The 21,094-nt window shown below is 44.2% G+C and overlaps 1 protein-coding gene across 1 annotated transcript; it reads right to left on the bottom strand.

Moving 5' to 3' along the window:
• Positions 1-16,993: 16,993 nt before the first annotated feature.
• On the bottom strand, positions 16,994-20,313 carry LOC140221182 (uncharacterized). The gene is made up of 7 exons (XM_072290496.1): positions 20,044-20,313; positions 19,764-19,907; positions 19,314-19,551; positions 18,980-19,069; positions 18,426-18,584; positions 17,153-17,253; positions 16,994-17,050 (listed from the first exon to the last, which is right to left on the bottom strand). Exons 1-7 carry the CDS (start codon positions 20,311-20,313, stop codon positions 16,994-16,996), a joined length of 1,059 nt encoding a protein of 352 aa, XP_072146597.1.
• Between the last annotated feature and the right edge of the window lie 781 nt (positions 20,314-21,094).

The raw sequence follows: 21,094 nt of genomic DNA, 5'->3' as shown, positions 1-21,094 counted from the left end.
ATTTTGTTGGATTTCTCTCTAGCTCTCTTTTTTATGAGACCTTTGCTTAGGATTTTCGCTTTTATTTTGCAGAATATGAAAAATCTTTGAGCTGTTATGACCTTGATCATTTGGTGAGGATCACGGCTACCCTCGGCTACAAGGTGTGACTTTTGCTATTGTTCTTAGTGTTTTCCTTGACCCATTTGAAATTTTTCCTTGATATACTTTTTGCTTTTTTGTTTTTTCTTAGACTGTAATTGCTGGCGAGGTTGCTATTGACAGGCTTCATGATAAAGAGAAAGTTATGCTTGAGTGGAGTGCTAGAATTCTTGAGCTCGAGACTGAAATGTCGAGGTTGACGAAAGAGAAATCCGTGTTGGATAGTCTCTGTAACTCACTTAAGGAAGAAAATGCTAAGCTTAAGAAGAACAAAGGCCTTTTTGTGACGACATGCAGTGATCTTGCTCAAAAGGTGGAAACTTGGAAAAGAATTCACAAGACAACCTCGGGGTTCTTGAGAAGCTGCGCAGTACCATTGAGAGAGATGCGACGACTATTAGTTCTCTAAGGGAAAACAACGAGGGGCTTGCAAAGTCTTGTAGTGAAAAGGATTCAATAATTCACAAATTGGGAAAGAGCCTCGAGGATTAGAAAGGTTTTATTGATAGGGCGGAACAAGTGTTGAAGGCTCGCTTTGCTCAGATCCATGAAGGATACAAACTTGCCTTGGCTGAATTTGGGGCGGAGCAGCTCTACTTTCCTACTGATACTAGCGCTAAGAGAATTTTTGATTGGATGGACAAAGAGTTCGAGTCCTTGCCTTATGTTATTGAAGGTGCTAGTGACTACGCCGCTTCTTTGTGCTGCGAGGGTTCTCTAATGATGCTTGAGGGGGAAGGCTGCTCAGAGCTATCAGTTTCCCTTAGCCTCGGAGCTCGATGCACAAGACATGTCCAAGAATGTGAAAATTGTACAGAAAAATTTCTTGAAGTAGTTTTGGGTGGCTTCTGGACGTGATTATGCGAAACTAGTTGCCCGTGATCGTCTTGCGAAGGTTCATATCTTTTTTCCTTTGTAAGAAAGCTCGCTAAGGTACTTTTCTTTTTGCTTATGGTTTTCTTTTTTTCTTAGGACAGGTTAAAGAGGCTAAACTGAAAGAGAAAAATAATCAGGAGGCGGGCAGCTCGGAGCATCACGAGGTTTAGGTTCTAGTTTGAAAAAGTCTGATCTTTTGATGTATAGGTAGGGTCTGAGTACAATTATTGGTTGTAACTTAACCTGCGTAGGTCCTTGGTGATGGGCATGTGCAGGGCATACTTCCCCTTTGATTCCTTCATGTGAACGTTGTTGCTAGTGGGCACACTTGGCGTCTCTATCGTTCTTTTTCATCCCAATGCTAGTTTTCATGATTTCTAGAGTTTTTCCTGTGAACGCTTTTCTGTGCAAAGCTTTATCTTGGATGACTGTACACTTTCTGTAGTGGAAGAAGAAATACCTGAAACCTCGAGGGTGAAGTCGGAGCCCCTTAGCCCACAAAGCCGCGAATTTGGCATAGCCTCTGTGTGTGATGCTGCAGAGTTTCGAGGTTTGAAACCTGGTCATGTGATTGAATTGTCATTTTGACTTGTAACAAAACTCGTAGCATATAGGAATAAATTTTGTTTTTTTCTTGAAAAAATGTCACCCCCCTTATTCCTTTTTGCGAAGATTTTGTTGTAGCTATTAAAGATCGAGCATGTTTGTTTAACATGTATTTTGGCATGTGAAATTTTGATTAGCCTCGAGGGGGTTATTGATATGTTGCTTTAGCATAATTCTCACACAAAGGGATGCAAACCTTTTTTTGCGAAAAATGTCACCCCCCGTTTAATTCCTTTGTGTGAAATGTGTTGGTTGATGCCCTTTTGATTAGTGATTGGGTCATCCTCGGAACTTTTATCTTTTGATGTAATTTTTATTAAAGTTTCTATATTCAAGTATTCTAATGATAAGTGGACTAAAACTTGTTCCGAGTTTTGTGGACTTAAAAAATTGGACAAAAAGTTAGGTCAAAATCACAACTCTTGGTTGCTTCGACCATAAAGCTTGTAGACCTGTGAGGTTAGATAAAATTTTGGATAAACGCTTATCATATAAAGCTGATGCCGCAATTTGTTGTTGCTTCTGGCTAGAGATTGCGCAGAAACACAACTCTTTTTTTTTTGCACAGATATGCAATGTTTCGCTTGCGTAGAAATGCAAGGTTCAAGGTATTTGAAAAGTAAAATTGGTGCTGCAACTTTTTGTTGCTTTTTGCCCAATGCTTGTACAGAAACACAAGGTTCAAGGTATTCAAAAAGTAAAATTGGTGCTGGAACTTGTTGCTTTTGCCCAATGCTTGCACAGAAACGCAAGTTTTTCATCACACGGAAATGCGAGATTTCGCTGCAACTTTTTGTTGCTTTTAGTTTTAGCTTGCACAGAAATGCAAGTCTTGCTTGCACGAAAACACAGTGTGATAACCCTTTCGAGGCTTGACAAACATGAGGTAAGGGGGAATTGTACTTCATTAGAATGTAAAAGGTTTCCATGGATCTGCCTCGTTAAAAACCTTGCCTCCAGTGTGGAGCCCTCCTAGCAAGGAAAAGAGTACGGTCCGTTTGTAGGAAAGTAAATGCGAGAAAGCAAATTTTCTACCCTCGACGTTGTTTACAGATTCACAGGCTGAAGGCTTTTACAAGTGTGGTGACTATGAGTAATATTTTCGCAAGTTATCCACGTTCCAAGAATGTGGTAACTCTGCTCCAAGCTGATCTGCGAGGTTAAAGGATCCTGTCCTGTTGCTTCGAGTGAAAACATATTGGCCTTCCCAAGTTTCTTATAACTTCTCGAGGTTCTCATAGTTCTTTCTCTTTCTGATAACTAGATCTTCTACCTTGATTTGTTTTTTCACTACTTTCCTATCCCTCCATTTTCTTGTTTCTTGTTGATACTTGTCAAGGTTTTCTACTGCTTGGAGTATGTCAAGCTCTATCATGTCTTTATCGATCTTCTCATTGTCTGACGAAGCCTCGATCTTGAGCACTCTTAAGCTTTCATTCTTAATTTCTTCAGGTGTCATTGCTGTGGCGGAACCGCCCAAATTAACCTGACTAAAATGCATTGAAGTCGCCTGACACGCGATTATGCACTTTAAGCAAGTCAACTTGGTCGACCGTCGGATTTCATCCGATAAACCATATAAACAGGATCGAGAAGCATCGCTCACGCGAAGGTGAGTAGCACAGAGGTTACAACATTCCATCATGACAACATAGTTCAACAATTTATTACATCGAAGTTTTGGAAATTCAGACCGAAATTTGCATGGGTCGAAGTCAAAGGAAAATAGCGGAAACTAAACGTCGATACATGACATCACGACGGAGCCAATCATGACATCAAAAATTCCTTCCTCGCCATCCGAGGAAGGATCCCACTCGACGGTCCAGCCTGGAGGAAGCTGGGTCGGCCAAGTGGTACCCGCAACCAAACTATTGACATTACCTGAAAAAGATTAGCCACAACAAGGCTGAGCAACTAGTACTCAGCAAGACTGACCCGCCGGGTGAAAAGCTCTACCAAGAACTAGACATGCAAGGCTTTCTGGCTATGGGGTTTTCTTGCCAAAAGCGTCTAAAGTCAGTCCTTACTTTCAATATTTTAGCTCATGTTCTACGTTCTTTATCTAGTCTAGATTAGCAACATATACTAAATAAGCATGATTTTCAAGCAAGTACTTAACAAGCATCAACTTAATATCATATTCATGTTCCATCTTTACTCAGTGCGGAATAGCGATCAAGTAGTCCCAAACTGTGAGAGGCAGACGAATCGATTCGAATTTATTAACCATGCATGGCAAACCTAATCTCACGACATCCGCGCACCACGAAGGGTCGCTTCATTTGTCAGCCGTCCCCATCAATCCCTTAGGCACGCATCAGGGCCAACTTCCTTTGGCATGCAATGCTCCACAGTCCCGGCCTATTGCTTCACTGTGACCGCACTTGCACCCACATGATGCACCATGGGAACGACGTTTCCAAGGACAGCCGGAGGGTATGTCACACCCCAGTTCAATCAGGTACTAGGCTTCCCCATCCCATACTAGGTATGAGATTAGTACTTTCAAACACTTGATCACGAACGCCGACACGTTTCGACCTTAGATCAATTTTCATTTAGACAGACGGGGAAATCCACCAAGTATCAAACATAAGCCTGACCCCGTCCGTCGTCCTTATAGTTGCGACATAACTGAAGCATTCAACTCCTATAACTCGCGAGTGACAGGAGATCACTTGACTTTTACCGAAACCTATTAAGCAATGCAACTACTCGGCCTTAGCAACTAGTATTCAAAAACAAGGTACTAAGTTCATGCATCTAAGGTTCCATTACAACTCCTCGAAACATAAATGCGTAATCAAGTAATCAATTATATTGCATGAACTCAAGATAGGAATTTATGCTCCGGGGCTTGCCTTCAGGAAAAGCTTGCGGGTCTTCGGGATCTTGCTCTGGTTCGGGCTCTCCTTTGAAGGGATGCAGTTCCTCGGCGGGGTCTTCTTCCGGTGCCGGGTGAAGCTCGTACGTTCCGTCGGCGAGATTCAACTCTACACGGAGATGCAATGCAGGGTTAAACATTTTAGATGGTTATTTCAACACACTCATGTTTTAACTTGGACACTTGTAGCAACGCTACAGGAAAGGTGGGGGAGTTCAACTTATGTTGGTGGAGAACAGGATGAGAGGGTCGGATTGGGAGAAACTTAGGGTCTGACCTTCAGATTTAAGGAAAAACCGTACTGAGGTCCTCATACTCAACACAGAGAAATCCCCGAAAATATTTCACCGATACCCTCGGGTCAAAGAAAAAGTTACAGCCGAGCCCTCGGACGAGGCGGAGAAAGGGTCGGCGAAACTTGGCAGGGTCGGGCGAACCGAACGAGAAGGGGTCGGACGAACCGAACGAAAAGGGGTCGGATGAACCGAACGAAAAGGTCGTAGCCTACCTCCAGGTCTACCGGTGAAGCCTTGGGGTCGAAGGAGTAGACTTGGGCGGAAGGTTGTACGCACTAAGGCTTGGCGACGGCGAGGCTTCGATGGTGCTCCTGTGGTGGCGGAGCTTCTGGTGGATCACTGGCAAACTCTCTGGTACCGCGCGGAGGAACAGGTAGCTGGTGGGTTGGGAGAAGCGGCTTGAGGGTGGCGGCGAAGTCGCCGGAGTGTGGGGGTGGCGCAAGGGGGTGAGCTCCACGGAAGCTCAACGGCGGCGCGGGGAGAAAGCGGCGGCTCAGAGGAGAAAGCGGTGGCGTAGGTGCGGCGGTGGCAAAGGGGTGGCATTGCCGGTGAGGGGGTTCCCTTTTATAGGGCCGGGGTGGGGCGGAGGAACGAGGCAGGGCTCCGGTGGGGAAAGGATAAGGCCGGGAGCGGCGAGTGCGCGGGCAAGGCGGCCATTGGCCGGCGATGCCATTGGGCAGAGGAGGCGGAGCTCCGGGTGGTCTTCGACGGTGATTGGCCTTGGGCGGCGCACGTCTGGGGCTTCTGGTCTGTCGGGCGGGTGAGGCGGAAGGGCTACCGTGGGGGTTGGGTGAGCGGGCAGAGGCGCGGGACGTCGGGGGCGTGTCAGCTTTCTCGGCAGACGGGCGGAACAGGGTTGGCGGAGAAGAGCCGTGGCAGGTGGAAGGCGGCACGCGCGCGGCTGGCGGTTGGCTAGCCCAGCGTTCGCTCCATCCTGTCGCAGGCGCGGGTTGGGCGTCGTGGCTCTCGTCCTGTCGCTATCGCGCTGGTGATAGGGCGCCGGCGAGCTGCCGGTGGCCGGCGGTGTAATACCTACCATTTTAGTCATCAAAGTGACTCTGAAGAAATGGAAGAAATTCGTGAAGAAAAGAAGAAGAAATTGGCCAAAAATCAAATTCGGGTCAAATTTGACCGAAATTTGATTTTTGAATTTGAAATTCCGAAAAATTTGGCAAAAATATGGAATGGAGGTGTAAGGGTGATTAGAACTTGAGGATCAAGAATTTGGAACAAGAACTGGTCCTAAATACCTCAAGAAAATCAAAGAAAGAAAATGAAAACCAAAGTTACTGTTCCCCGTCCGACAACAGCAATTTCAGAAAAAAACAGCCCAGAGTCCATTTTCAAAATTGATTTCTGTTGAATTTTTCAAATAAGTGGATCAACACAACTATACCATATTAAAGTATGAACTTTGGACAAGTATCTTCAGGTGTTGTTAATCAAGAACAGTAGAGGGAACCATTTCAAATGGAGGCCTAAAGTCGGCACTTTGTCATGGTAGGCAGCATTGCTGAAAATGGTTCAAGTCTGAAAACAGCAATATGTGGCCGAGTTTGGAGCTGATTTCAGAGGAATGTAGATCAAAAGGTGTAGGTGTTTTTGGGCAAAATGGAATCCTTGAAGGTTGTAGAACACAAATGAGAAGAAGTTGGACTGCAAGGAAAGGGTTTGGATCACTGAAATCATTTGCAAAGTCGGGTAAATGAGTCGGCCAACTGACTGACGAACTGAACCTTGAAGTTTAGAGAAGTTCAGACAGAGGAGAGAAAGAATTCAAAATTCATAACAAATGGATGAATATCTCGGGTAAGATTTTAAATATGAAGTGTAGAGCTCGAACTTATCTACAACTTTGGTTAAGACACTTGTGAACCATCGGATGCAAAATCGGCCATGGTGGAGCTCTGAAATTTTCGGGCGTCAGAGATAGAAAGGGGGAGGATGACAGAGCCGAGCTCGACGTGTTGCCGCCGCCGTTCTCGGTCGCCCACCAGCGCGGCAGCTACGCCACCTCCTCACCACGCAAGCCTACGAGTAGGCCACGGTGTCGCTCATGCGCGCGGTGAAAGCCTTGAATATCTACCGCTCCCGCGCCGCCCGTTTTACCGCCGCTCTTTTTCACCGCCGCCGCTCCTCTGTCCAAACCGCCGTCGCCCAGAAAAATTCCTCTGCCATGCCTCACCTCCCGTCAATTCCTCTCGCCCACTCCTCCACAGACACCCCAGCCACACCCCAGTCGAGTCGTTGTCCAACCTCCTTGCCGGAATACCCTACGCCGCCATGGTTTCTGTCCGCCGTCGCCGCACCTCCTGCTCACGGTGAGCACCTCCTTGCGCTTGCTCTCTTTCTTCTTGGGTAGTCGTAGGCGGGTCCTTGGGATGCTAGGATGGTGTAGCAGTAGTCGTTAGGGTAGGTTGCGCTGTCGTCGTGCGTAGCCGTGACCGGCCGCAGGAGCCGCCGCCCGCCGGCGTGGAGGGAGTGGCTCCGGCCATCTCCCGAGGAGCTGTTGCCGCGCACGGGTGCGCTAGGGCATGGGGATGCTTCCCCGGCCTAGCCCCGTCGCCGGTAGGGCGCCGGCCGGCGAGCCGCACCGCCCCCTGTCGCGCGCAGGATTTTGGCGGGAGGAAGAAGAAGGCGTTGGAGCCTCGGGCCCGCGCGTCAGAGGGGAGAAGGAGGAAAGGTAGAGGCCGGCCGAGTGCGGGCGTCGGATGGGCCGCGGTCTTGGAGGCCCAGGTGCGCGTGCGGGTGGCCGGTGGGAGAAAAAGGCTGGAGGCCCAAGAGGAAGGCAGGCCGCGCTCGCGAGGGAAAGGAAAAGGAAAGGCAGGCTGTGGGCCGGTGCCGATCCGGAAAAGGAGAAAGAAAAGGAAGAATCGGCCCAGTAGGGCCCGGCCGGGGGAGAAATAGGCCGGCGGGTAGAATGAATAGGAATAGGGTGGGTCCGCGCCACGGGCCCAGCGTAAGAGAGAGGGGGTAGGATAGGGTTGCGTGAGAAAAGTTGCCGGGGGTGTTTTTCGGGAAAATTAGATTTCCTTTATAGAATAAATAGTTTAAATCTGAATCTCACCATTTAAATCACAGAAATTTCTAGGAGTGTCCAAAATTAGTGAAACCAATTTTGTTAGGCTTGTTTTATTTTCCTTTATGCATTAAAATTTTTATACCCTAGAAAAATAATAAAAATTTGGGTATTTATTTAATGCCTTTCTTTTAAGGTAATTAAATAAATACTTAATCTTTATTAAATGCATAAAATATGGAATAACATTTTCATAATCACAAATTATTATTAACTCATAAGAAATTAGTTTTTCAAGTTAGGAAATAATTGTAACATTTTCTAAAAATAAAAGAAAAGGCCTTAAGTAAGGATAATTAGGGAAATAAAAAGTGGGGGCTAAATCTTTTCGGGTTTTTGTGTGTTGGCTTGCAACTTTATCATGATAAATTGTATAGTCCTTGTTGGCTTGCAACTTTATCATGAAGGAAAGTTGTACAGTCATATATTCAAAAATTTGCATTCCTAACCCCTGCATATGTTATGTTATAGACACCGAAGCACCAGAAGGAGATTACTCGGAATATTCAGAAGGATCTCCGGAGTTTGAGGAAATCTTTGAATTGGTCCCCTGCGAGGCCAACCCTTCGGACAGTGCTAACTTTTTAAGCGAACAAGGCAAGCCCCGGTGCATTATACCTATTATTTTGGAGTCATTATTTCATGTGTCCATTATTTAGCTATTTGCTATATGTATGCACTAAGTCTAGGAGTTGCTTGAAACCCATTCTTGTGCATTATCATACCTTGTTTTAAGGACATCTTTGCCACTTGTTCAACCTTTAGTAGATAACCCAAGTCTAGAATTGCTTAGTTGCTTAAATACTTGGTTTACCAACCTTAAGGAAAAATTTTGAGTCATGCATGTTATTTATCGAAAGATGACTTGGAAATTGGGAAGCGGACAGAAGCTAAGGATGTAGTTCTGTCTGCTAGATTAATCTGGTTAAGGCCCGATTCGTTGTCTTAACCTTTGATCAAGTGATAATCATCTGATCACTTACTGGGTATGGGACCAGTAAAGCCCAGTAGGTTAGTAAACTCTGTGATCGGGAATACTTCGTACCCGCGCTTGACATGCTGGAGATTGGCAGGGGCGTAGCCTGAAACTCACATGGTGATCAGGCCAGACGTGGGGTCCCATGTGGGGGTGCGTCCCTGGGTCCGGGTAGTCTTATTCCCAATCATTGGATCTGCTAATCGAAAGGTCGTTACGTACGACCTGGACAGTCATATATAACTGGTGATCAGGGTACTCTCTTGCAGGATGTAATATGATCCGGATCGCCGCAATTCTCGATTATGAATGCACTTGATCACTGTTGAGCATCGTAGCATAAATTCATGAATGTCATATCTTTCTGATAATAATTGGTGTATGACTTAATACCTTGTTGTTCGCAATTAATCTTTTCTCATCATCTAGAATGGTTAGGTAACAACTTAACTCAAATAAAAGATAAAACTAAGGCATCACTTGTAGTAAGTTTTTCGGCAAAAATGTATCAGCCAAGTACACCAAAAAGCTATCATGTACTTCCAAGAAAAACTATTATATTGGTTAGTCGGGTAAGACTTGCTGAGTACCCCGTACTCAGGGTTATCCCTTGTGGTTATCTTTTCAGAAGCACCGCAGGAGCCCACCGAGGAGGAAGCCCCGAAATCCTAGGGTATTGTTACGAGTCTCACAATACCCTTAGAAGAAATCTCATAATGCTCATCTCCATCCGAACCGTTTTATGTTTTTAAGTCCTAGAACTCTATCTAACACTGCACTATTAAGTTTGCTTCAAACTATGTCTTGTATTAACTCGTACCTCTTGTAAGTATGTAAAAATGTAATATTTGTTGATGCTATCCCATCGCGGATACAATCCTGATGTATGGCTATGAGACACGACGTGGATCTTTCGAGGAGTACTAGGGACACTTGACGGACGACCAGACTTATACTGTTTTAAGTGCGTTTCGGATAATTGCTGCGTCGGCAGCAATTAGGCGCATTTAAACCAGTTTAAGTTGGACGGTTCCGCCACAGGCGGCCACGCGGCGCGCGGCGCGCGAGCGAACGTGCTCTGGCGCGCAGGCGTCGAGGCCCCCTTCCGGGCAGTAAGCCCGGCCAGCTTTGGAGCGATCCTCCTCCGAATCTTTCAACACAACTTCCGAAACTCCCTTAAACAAACTTGTTCAACACTGATCGCTCTTCAAACTTTGTTTAAGGTGTCAGTTTTGATCGTGAGAGGATTCGAAGATGTTTTACGCCAAAGTTAGCCAAAAATCTGGAATTCCAGACTTAGGATTTAAGGCATCCGGGGTGAGTTGACTGGTTTACCTTACTTTGACCGGGATTTTGAACAAGTTCGGGTCCGATTTGGATCTGGGTCAGTGTGACAAAGTTGGAACACACTCGAGGTACTACAACTTTCATTAAGGCTCTGACTCGAGTTTAGATAGGGAAAATGGGAGATGAAAGCTTGCAAGATGAAGGAAAACTCGAATTCCAGGACTTAAGAGATTTTCAGGGTCCTTTAGTAAACCGGTTTTGGATTGCTGTTTTTGACTCCCTTCCACTCCGAATTAGTCAAAGTGCCTTTAACAAAATTTGTTTGAATTAAAAAGTTTTACAACTCTTATTTGGGCAGAAACTCAAGTTTGCATATAAAATTTCAAGCTTTAATTCAAACTCCAAAAAGAGCTTCTTAGGTTTATAAAGGTCATTTCACTTCTTAACTTAGGGATTTGATTTATCACTGATTTATAGTTAAAAGTACTTAATTTAGGTAGAGTTGTTACAATTGCCTCAGAACTGTACAAAAGCTGGAAGGGTGTAAAACCCGTTGCTCTTGAGGCTGTGGTGTTGTGAGACCAGATGACCTTTGGGAGTTCATCTATCCATTTTCCTTTCTTTTGGTCATACAGGCATTTTTTGATGCTCGAAAAGATTATGCCGTTTGCTCTTTCTACCGCTCCATTGGACTGGGGGTGATATACTAAGGCAAATTTTACCTTGGTTCCCATGCTTGCATAGAATTCCTTGAAATCGTTACAATCGAACTATTTTCCGTTATCCATTGTTAGTTCTCTAGAGACCCCGAGCCTGCAGATGATATTCTACCAAAAGAACTTTTGCATAGAACTCAAGGTTATGTTTTCCAACGGCTTAGTCTCGATCCATTTGGTGAAGTAGTCGACCGCTACTATTGCGAACTTGCAGTTGCCTTGAGCAGTTGGCAAGGGTCCCACCAAGTCCATCTCTGCAGCGGCCAGGTTGGCGGTATTAGCTGTATAGGTAGTGAAGGTGCTCTTTGCTGATTAGCTATCTTTTAACAAGCCTCGCAAGTTCTTACTAAGCTTCGAGCGTCGAAGATCATGGTTGGACAGAAAAAACCTTTCGTTACAGCTTTGCCCACTAGAGCTCTGGTTTCGATGTGAGAACCGCAAAATTCACTATGGATTTCAGCTAGCAATTCTTTGCCACTTTCCGAGGTTATACATCGTAGCCAAGGAGCCGATATTCCGGATTTGTATAATTCTCCATTGACTATGGCATAGCCCCTAGCCCTTTGCTTCATTCTGTTTAGTTCAGCCTCGTCGTGAGGCTCGTAATGTCCTTTGAGATAGGCCATAATTGGAGCCCTCCAGTTGAATCTAGTGATTGCGTTTACAACCCTCAAGGCTTGCTCCTTTGTTGATGGTGAATGAATGACTTCGTAAAATATGTCTAGCGGCATGGTTTGGTTTTGTGCAGCTACTTTTGCTAACCTATCTGCTTCATCATTTTCTGCCCTTGGAATGTGCTGGACGGTGAACCCCTTGAAATATTTTTCTATTGATCTCACTGTGGCTAGGTACTTAACAAGCTTCGGCTCTCTAGCCTCACTCTCTTTCTCGATATACTCTTGTATTAATTTTGAATCTGATTTCACAACGAAAACTTGTTGGGTCCAAAGCCTTCATTTTCCTTAGCCCCAGAAGCAATGCCTCATATTCTGTAGTGTTGTTGGTGTACCTTGCTTTGCCTTTGAAATCAAGCCTCGTGGCGTATCTAATTTTCACACTTGAGGGTGAAGTGATAATGGCTGACACTCCAACCCCCTTGTCACACCAAGCCCCATCACAATGTATGATCCATGGGACCTCGATCTCCTCAGTTTGGCTATTACGTGGAGATGTACAATCTGCTATGAAATCAGCTAAGACCTGTGATTTGATTGCACTTCTTTTTTCAAAATCCACCACGTACTCGGACAATTTTGATGTCCATTTTGTTATTCTTCCCGAGGCTTCTCTATTTGTGAATAGGTCGTGAAACGGCTAGTTGGTGACTACTACTATTCTGTGATCCTCAAAGTAATATCTTTGCACGCTGCCATGATTACAATGTAGGCGATTTTTCTTAACTCCGAGTTGAACAGTTTTGACCCTAATAGTGCTTCTGCTGCAAAATACATTGACCTTTGTCTTAGTTTACCCTCGATTTCTTTTTTTTGGACCAAGGCAGCACTGACTGCAGAGCTCGAGGCTGACAAGTACAACAACAAGGGGGACTTTGGCTCGAGCGGGCATAGTTTCATCATGTTTGTTAGGTAGTCTTTTAGTTCTGCGAAGGCTTTGCTTTGCTGCTTTCCCCATTCGAACTTTTTGGAGCTTCGCAACACTTGGAAAAAGGGTAGACTTCTTTCAGTAGCTCTCGGAATGAATCTGTTGAGGTCTGCTATTCTTCCTGTCAATTTTTACACATCTTTTACTAAAACTAGTTCTTTCATGTTGATTAGAGCTTGGATTTATCTGGATTAGCCTCGATGCCCATGGTTGAGACTAGGCATCCTAGGACCTTGCCTTGTTGAATTCCAAATACGCATTTTTCTGGATTCAGCTTTAAGTTTGCTACCCTCAGATTAGCAAAGGTTTCTATGAGGTCATGAATATGATCTTTACGTTTGTCACTTTTTACCACGATATGATCCACGTAAGCTAGGATGTTTCTTTGAAGCTGTGTGCTTAGGACTACTGCTATCATTCTTGAGAAAGTTGACCCTGCATTCTTGAGCCCCTTGGGCATTCTCACAAAGCAGTATGTCCCGAATGGAGTGATGAAACTCGTCTTTTCCTCATCTTCTTTTTTCATTCATACTTGGTGATAGACTGAGAACATATCTAGTAGTGACAACATGTCACTATTTGTAGTGTCATCTACCACCTTGTCAACCCTTTCTAGTGGGAAATCATCTTTTGGGCATGCCTTGTATCTATACACATTCTCCATTTGCCATTGTTCTTCTTGACCGGAACTGTGTTTGCCATCCATTCAGGATACATAACTGCACGTATTACATTGGCATCAGCTAGCCTTTGAACCTCTGCTTTAACAGCTTGTATCTTGTCTTCTGATATTTTTTGAAGCTTCCGCTTTTTTGGTCTCATGCCTTTGTTTATTTCTAACTTGTGTTCTATTATATCTCTATCAATTCCTTGTAGGTCACATGCGGACCATGCGAAGACATCCTTGTTCTTGTTCAAGAATTCAATTAGCTACTTTTCTTCGTCGGGTTTGAGGTTGGCTCTGATGACTACAGCTCTATCGAGGACATGTTCATCTAGTGGCACTCTTTTGGTTTCGTCGTCAGCACTCATTTTCACCTTTTCTTTATCTCTTCTAGGCTCAACGTATGGCTTTTTCTTTTGTGAGGGTTTAGCCTCGTTGGAGTTTGCTAAGTGGTGTACGTTTGTCTACCCCGGAGTTGCACCTTTTTCAATGTCTCTGGTTGTTTGCTGATCGCCGTAAACTGTGATGACTCCTTTTATGGCTGGGATCTTCATACATAAGAACAACTGCCTTATCACTACATTGAACCTGTTGATGAATCCTCTGCCAAAGATAGCAAAGTATGGATAGTACATTTCCACAATGTCGAACATTATGTGTTCCATTCTGGCGTTGTCTAGGTTTCCAAATGATACTGGTAGTGTGATTTTCCCCAAGGCTCATATTGGCTTTCCACCGAAACAAAGTAGTGACACTTCTGCTAGCTGTAGTAGGTGAGGATCAATTTCATTTCTCTGAATGTGTTTGCGAAAATGATATCTGCTGAGCTTCCATAGTCAACTAGTACTTTTTGCAATTGTCCATCCTGCAATAATAGCCTCGATCACCATTGCGTCATTATGCGAGGCTGTTTGAGTTTCAAGTCTTCTTCCGTGAAGGAAATGGGCATGTGTGCCCATTCTAGCTTAGTTGGTGGTCTGTCAGGGATGATCAAATGGATTTGTCTGAAGTAATTTTTCCTTTACCTTTTGTTCTCAAACTCTGGTGAGGATCCACTCGCTATTGGCATGATCATGCCATAGGTGGGCAAGGTGTTGGAATTGGTTTTTGGATTTTTGAATTCTTGCGAGGATCCCCCTACTATTGGCATTATCATGCCATAGGTGGGTAGGGCTTTGGGGTTGCTATTTTCACCATTATTAGGCTGGACTTTGGGTATTTGATTGGGTAGATTTGGTGAAGGTAGTGGTATCTCTTGTAGAGGCTGAACGGTGCGAAGCTTGCAGTTTGCGAGGCTTGCTGACTTTGAGATTGAAATTGTGGCAATGGTTGCCACATCGTTGTGGGTTGTTAGTTGAAGGAAGGATTGGAAAATGAATTTGTGAGGTTAGGTGTATGGGCAGTATTGAGGTTCATTTGTGTATAAACTTGGCAGTATGGTTGTTGTAACCAAAAAGAGGTGTGGTGGATGGTTTTTTGGCGCTGCTGCTCTTCTTTTTTTCAGCTATCCTTTCGAAAGTCTTTTTTGTTTCTGGGCAGAAGTTGGTCGCGTGATCTAGTTGCTTGCCATGAAATGTGCAATAGAACATTCGAGGTTGGTTGTTCTGATTGTGTGGCCTCGGACGTCCTTTGCCTTGGCCCCTCCCCTGCCTGAGTCACCGCCTCTTTGCCTACCGTAACTTGTTTGTTGTTGCTGCTGGGTTTTCCATTTTGATTTTGACTTTGTTGCTGTGAGGGTTGAGCACCCTCGATCGGTAGCACATGTTGAGCTGGATATGGCAATTGATATCGTGCGAAATTGTATTTTGGGGTTTGCCAATTCTGATCTTTTTGGGCTTACCTTTGGCGATTTCTCTCCATTACTCTTTTTTTGTGGTCCTCATCTGACCTGCAGTATTTTTCCAACTCGGCAAACAAAGCTTCCATGGTTTTGGATTTTTTCTTGTTAGGTGCGAACTGTCAGGCCTGGTGTTAGTCCTTTGATGCAAGCTGCTATGGCTACGCTTTCGTCCACATCTGAAGTTTTTGACTTCAATTGTATGAATCTTTTGACATAATTGGCTAGGGGTTCTTTGTCTATCTGGATGTAGTGGAACAAGTCACTCGAGTCTGTTGTTGCATGATGGAAGCCTTGGAAGTTTTGTATTAGCTTTGTTTCGAGATCGATCCAACTGTATGCTGACTACGGTGGGAGTAGTGAGTACCAGTTCAGTGTGGCACCCTCGCAGTCTATGATTAGGGACTTGGCTAAGACAACATCATCTTCTCTAGCTGATGCTACTGCAGCTTCGTAGCTCATGAGGAACTAACGAGAGTCATTTTGGCCATTGAACTTTGGCAGTGAAATTGTCTTGTAGGTTGGAGGATATAGAGCTGTTTGCAGACCTATGGACAATGGAGATCTTTGATCGATTGCTACATAGGTGCCTGTCATCACTAGCACGTTGTGTCCAGTGAGGTTAGGATTTGCTTGCGGGATATTTGCGGTATTCACGACATATTGCTGTCTCGAGGGTGGTGGTTATGTTTGCGGTTGTGATGGCATGTTTTGTAAGTATTGCATTTCATCCAATTCCTCTTGCAATTCTGCCAATTGTTGTTTTACTTGATTTAGTTTTGCTATTTTTTCGGGTCGCTAGACATTGGACGTCTAGCTTCCAGTTCTTAAGCAAATCTTTCTTTTTCTTGGTTTAGAGTCTCGAGTTGCCTTAGCACCAAGGCCAACTCCTTTTCTGCTGCTCTGAGCGGATCGTTTCTTGTGCTTGTCTCAGACTGTGCTTGGTTTGTTGCTTCTGCCTTAGCCTTTTTTTCTCGCTTATTGTTCGTAAATTAGCCTTGACTCTCTTTAACTTCTCTATGGTTTCTGTGTCATCTTGATCAATAGGGATAAGTCTTTTCTTTTGAACCGCAGGGTTCTCTCTTTCGCCCTCAACGACTTCCTGTGGTGCAATCTTCTTCTTCTTTGTTTGTGGTATCATGGGATGTTTTGTGGCTAAGAACACGATGGGCACCTCTGTTGATGTCAAACAATTTCAACATCGAACAGATTTAGGGTTACAAATGAAACGGAGCATTCCTTTCAATTGAAAAAGCATTGTTCCTTTACAATGGGGTAGGACTCCCCATTTATAGCGATCCATGACCTATTTTACATTCCAAAAATGTCCTCTCTTAACCACTATATCCCTAGGATATGCCGTACATAAAGGTCATTAAGGAACAAGTGTACAAATTGAACTTTTTCACGTGGTCACGTTTCTCACACCTTCCGCCCTCTAACCTCGATACTTCATCTTCATTTTTAGCTGATCGTCCAGCCTCGAGGCTTCATCCTGATCCGAGACGAACACGCAGCCTCGAGGCGCCTGCTTCGTTGAGTCTTGTAGAGAGGTCCTAACCTCGCATAGTTCTTCTCCAAGCATCATTCCTTAGTAAAGAGTAAAAAGATAAAAGCTCGATGTCCAGAACTGACCCCGAACACTCGACCCAGTAGGAGTTAGCCATTATTGTTGTCAATCACTACCCTTGAGTCCTTTCAGGAGCAGAGGTGAGGCAAGGATACGACATTTACTATTAGATGTGCCCTATAGAGCGTGCGAGGTTAAAGGGTTCTGCTTTCGACGCGCAACTTGCGAGGTTAGTTTTGAGACCTGCTAGCGACGTTCGAGGGTAATTGACTTTTACTCTCAGTTCGGAACTTGCGAGGCTAGAAAGGCTCCACGCCTCTTTATATTTGACGTAGAACTTGCGAGGTCAAATAGTTTCTTATGCTGTGAACGGCACTCGAGGATGTTTAGGTTTTGACAAACCCAACACGTACGGCGGATCAGACCTTCTTGCAATCTTCCTGTTATATATTGAACTTATGCCAAAACCTTCACCCGCTTGTACTCTGGGGTGTTCCTTTTTCTCATATGGATCTACAGAGTACATGCAGAGACAGAAACCACGTAAGTTAATAGTTGCTTACTGACAGCTTAGCTTCTGTGTACTGATGAATTTAAGGGTGCTAGGTTACTTACAGACTCAAATGTGCTCCAATCTCGCTCATGAAGACCGATACAACAAAGGGCAACAATGCGCACTGCAAGCCTATGGAGCAAACAGTTCCCACCAAAGATCTCTAAAATCCAGACTATCACAGTTAGAAAATCTTAGGGAGAAAATTACCTCGAACTTGGGCCTTGTTTAGTTCCCAAATTGGGAGCGGCAAAGTTTGCATTTTACCATAAATGCGCAACTGTAGCATTTCGTTTGTATTTGTGAATTATTGTCCAAACATTGACTAATTAGGCTCAAAAGATTCGCCTCGCAAAGTAGAACAAAACTGTGTAATTAGTTTTTGATTTCATCTACATTTAGTACTCCATGCATGTATCGCAAGTTTGATGTGATGAGGAATCTTCTTTTTGCATATTGCCAAAGTTAGGAAAAGGGGGAACTAAACAAGGCCTTGAATGCATATAGAAGCCAGTAGTACTTACAAGGAGTCAAGGACACATAGTTTTTTGTGCAAAGATTGCAAAATTATCTCCAAACTTTTATTTGCTTGTCCTCATATTGATCAGCTAAGTCAGTTATACTGGCAAACCAAATTATCCGACCTTTGCACCTGCTGTAAAGATGAACTTTCTGAAGCATCCTTGTCTCAAATAATGATAAATGAAATGCAAGATGCAGTGACCTCTCAATATTATCCTTGTCTCAAATAATGATAAATGAAATGCAAGATGCAGTGACCTCTCAATATTTGTCTGCCCATTAGATTGAAGAATATGCAAGGAGCTGCAAATTTAGAAAAGGAAAAAAAATACAATCCAACATCCCTGTTGGGACATACCCAGGGCCAATGTACGAACCATGTTACAACCTGATGATTGATTGAAACTCCACTTCACAGCCAGCCAATAGCAGCAGGTATGTTCTTTTTGCTTCTGCTGTTGATACCAGCAAAAAGGAAACCAAAGAACAACGGATCAACAGTACGATGAACTAAGAAATGCTCACAGGAAGAATTGATTTCACTTTCCATCCGACGAATGAGAGACAGCTACGACTATGGGAGTTGGTCTTGGACACCGGAGGAACAACTAGATAGACCAGTTAATTCTCGTAAAGCAGAAAAGCAAATTGAATAACAGAGTACCACACTAACACTGAAATTAACCAAGGTTCTCAAGCACCACATAATTAATAAGGTAACATCCTCCAAAAGTGCCATACTACCTTAACATGAAATTTCTGTAACACAATTACATGACATATTCGCACAACATCCTGCATGGCCCTTCTTACCACTCTGTTCACCACTCTCTTCAAGAGGAGTAGCGGGTGGAGTCGGGCCACAATCATCTTCAACATCTCCATCATCAAACACAAAAGGTGCATCTTCTTCATTGCCTGAATCTAGCCCATTGGTCACCTCATTATCCATTCTCCTAGCAACAGTGCGATCTGGAAGCATGTGAAATGCATTGGTGGTTTCAATGGCATGAGCCATGAATGATCGTTCCTTTCTTGAACTTCTTTGGCACCCATGGCAAATTCATTGTCCCACTGGAACTGAAACTCTTCTAGGATCAAAGGGTTAGATTTGATTCCTAGCCCATGCCATGTCTTAAATCTTCTTAGTAACTTCTAGTTATATGCAACATAAGTCCAATCCTTCAACCTATTGTACTCCAGTGGGTTATTTTTTCTTGTATTGTATGGATCTAGAAAGCACAGGCAGAGACATAAATTATGTAAGTCAATTTATGCTTACTAACAGCTAAACTTCCCACACTAGTGTACTTTTGGTCGTGCTTAGTTACTTACATACTCAAAGGTGCTCCAGTTTCGCTCATGACCTGAAGCAGCTGAACAACAAAGACCAACAATACGCTTAGCAAACCTTTGGACCTCAATAGCGATGCCACCAAAGGAAGTCCACCATTTATCTAAAATTCACACATAACACCAATGTTAGAAAGGTCACAAAGATAAATAGATTTCACTTGAGTATATAAAGATGTCAGTAATACATACAAGGATACATTGTTTTTTGCCCCATGATTGCCATCTCACATCAAAAGCTTCTTTTGCATGTTCTCATATTGATCAGGTCACCTATCCTAGCAACCAAGTCAGCATCGCCTACGACCATTTGGCCAAGCACATCATTAAACATAATCCGTTGTTTACAAGCATACGCAGAGTCATTTTTTCTGATGTCATAGAATTTTCTTGGATCCAAAAAGAGTGCAGCCTCGTCCAGCTTATGCTCATTTTGTTCAGCCCACCTCCCCTCCACAATATCCATCACCTTCCTTAGTATTAGAGGCTTGTTTGCAAAAGAATCATTGATTTTCTTCTTAGCGAGATCCATACCAGCGTAAACCCCTGGCAATGCTGGCATATCATCACTATTGACTAACCTCAACTGAATAAGAAGTGGCTCTGATGCACTTACGCAATCTTTCACTACATCCCAAAAGTTGGTAGAAAGCACGATGTTGCATTTTTCCTGCCTCGGTACTCGACAATTTGAACCCAGTCCAGTCCTCATTATCAAAAACACATCTCAATGCCTCTCTGGTACAACCTCTTCAAAGTTAGAAAAGCTGTTGAGTATCGGCTAGCTGTGCGTCTCACAAGATTTTTCCCACCAATCTTCTCCCTTGCTGCTTTCAGAAGCCTTGCGTGCCTGTGCATAAATGTAGTGATGTGCTTGGCAAGCTCAATATGCTTCTTAAGCTCTTTTAGATTCCCAATGTCCTCCAACATAAGGTCCAAGCACTGTGCAGTACACGGGTCCAAAACAGCATGGGGTTCCTCTCGATTAGTAGGTTGCATACTGCCCAATGTTGAGAGCATCATTGGTCACTACCTACCGACTACCTCAATTCTTCTCTATTAAGTCTGTTAATATTACTGGATCATGTGATTGATCAGATGCATCAACAAGCTCCAGGAAGAAAGTCCCCTGATAACTATTGAGGAGGAAGTTGATTAGGTGCCGCTGGTTCCTCCTATCTGTCCATGAGTCTATCATGAGAGTACAGCCGTACATTCTCCATTCACGCTCATGCTTCTCCCTTGATTTGTTCATCTCCTTCAGTGTCTTGTCAAGGAGAGGCTCCCTCAAATAATCAAGGCTAGGGGGCTCATACCCAGGCCCAAATTGCCCGATGGCCTCCGCCATAACCTCAAAGCTCCTTGCGCTGATTGCATCCAGTGGCACACCGCACTAGTAGAAAAATTTGGCCACATACATGTGCATCTTCTCCTTTTCTTCCTCGCTCCTTGTGCATGGCTCCATGGCAATTGGAAGGGGATTCTTGGTATGTCGTAGCCAGACAATGTCTTGTGGCCTCATATTGAGGGTGGCAGGATCTAGTAATTCAGTTTCTTCTGGCGACACATGTTCAGATTGAGCAGCATCAGCAAGAACTGATCTCTTCCTTCTATCTGCTATCCTGTAATTTTGATTAATAGAGTACCCAGATGATGCCTCTTGATCTGACATTTTATTTTATTTTTTGTTTTTTGAGGGTCAACCGGGGGGGGGGGGGGGGGGGGGGGGGGGGGATGTCCCCACATGATTGCATTTCATTGGAGGGGTTTGTTTCAAGACAATATCAAGTACTGTTTTACAATTTTCAGCATAAAAACTAGAGAGAGGGGGCTGTTTTCTTGGATGTTGTTCTACATGAGTGAAAAGCACTTGCACCATGCATCAGCAACACCACGGTCCGCACGTGGCCAGCGTTAGGGCCAGAGGTTTGCGTCCTCCTTGCAAGCTGCCCAGAACCTGCTGGTGGACGACGCCGGGGTCCACCCATGGCCAACAGCAGGGCCAGAGGTCTGACATTTTGTTTATCTCTGGTACTTGTTGCCTCAATCTGCCTTGTAAGAAAGGAAATTTGTATGAGTACTCAAATTCATAGAGTACATCTAGTGCACAGGTAACTGAAAAAAACTGA

Source organism: Setaria viridis, chromosome 9, assembly GCF_005286985.2.
Source record: "Setaria viridis chromosome 9, Setaria_viridis_v4.0, whole genome shotgun sequence".
Lineage (NCBI taxonomy): Eukaryota > Viridiplantae > Streptophyta > Magnoliopsida > Poales > Poaceae > Setaria > Setaria viridis.
This window is presented reverse-complemented; position numbering and strand designations above follow the sequence as displayed.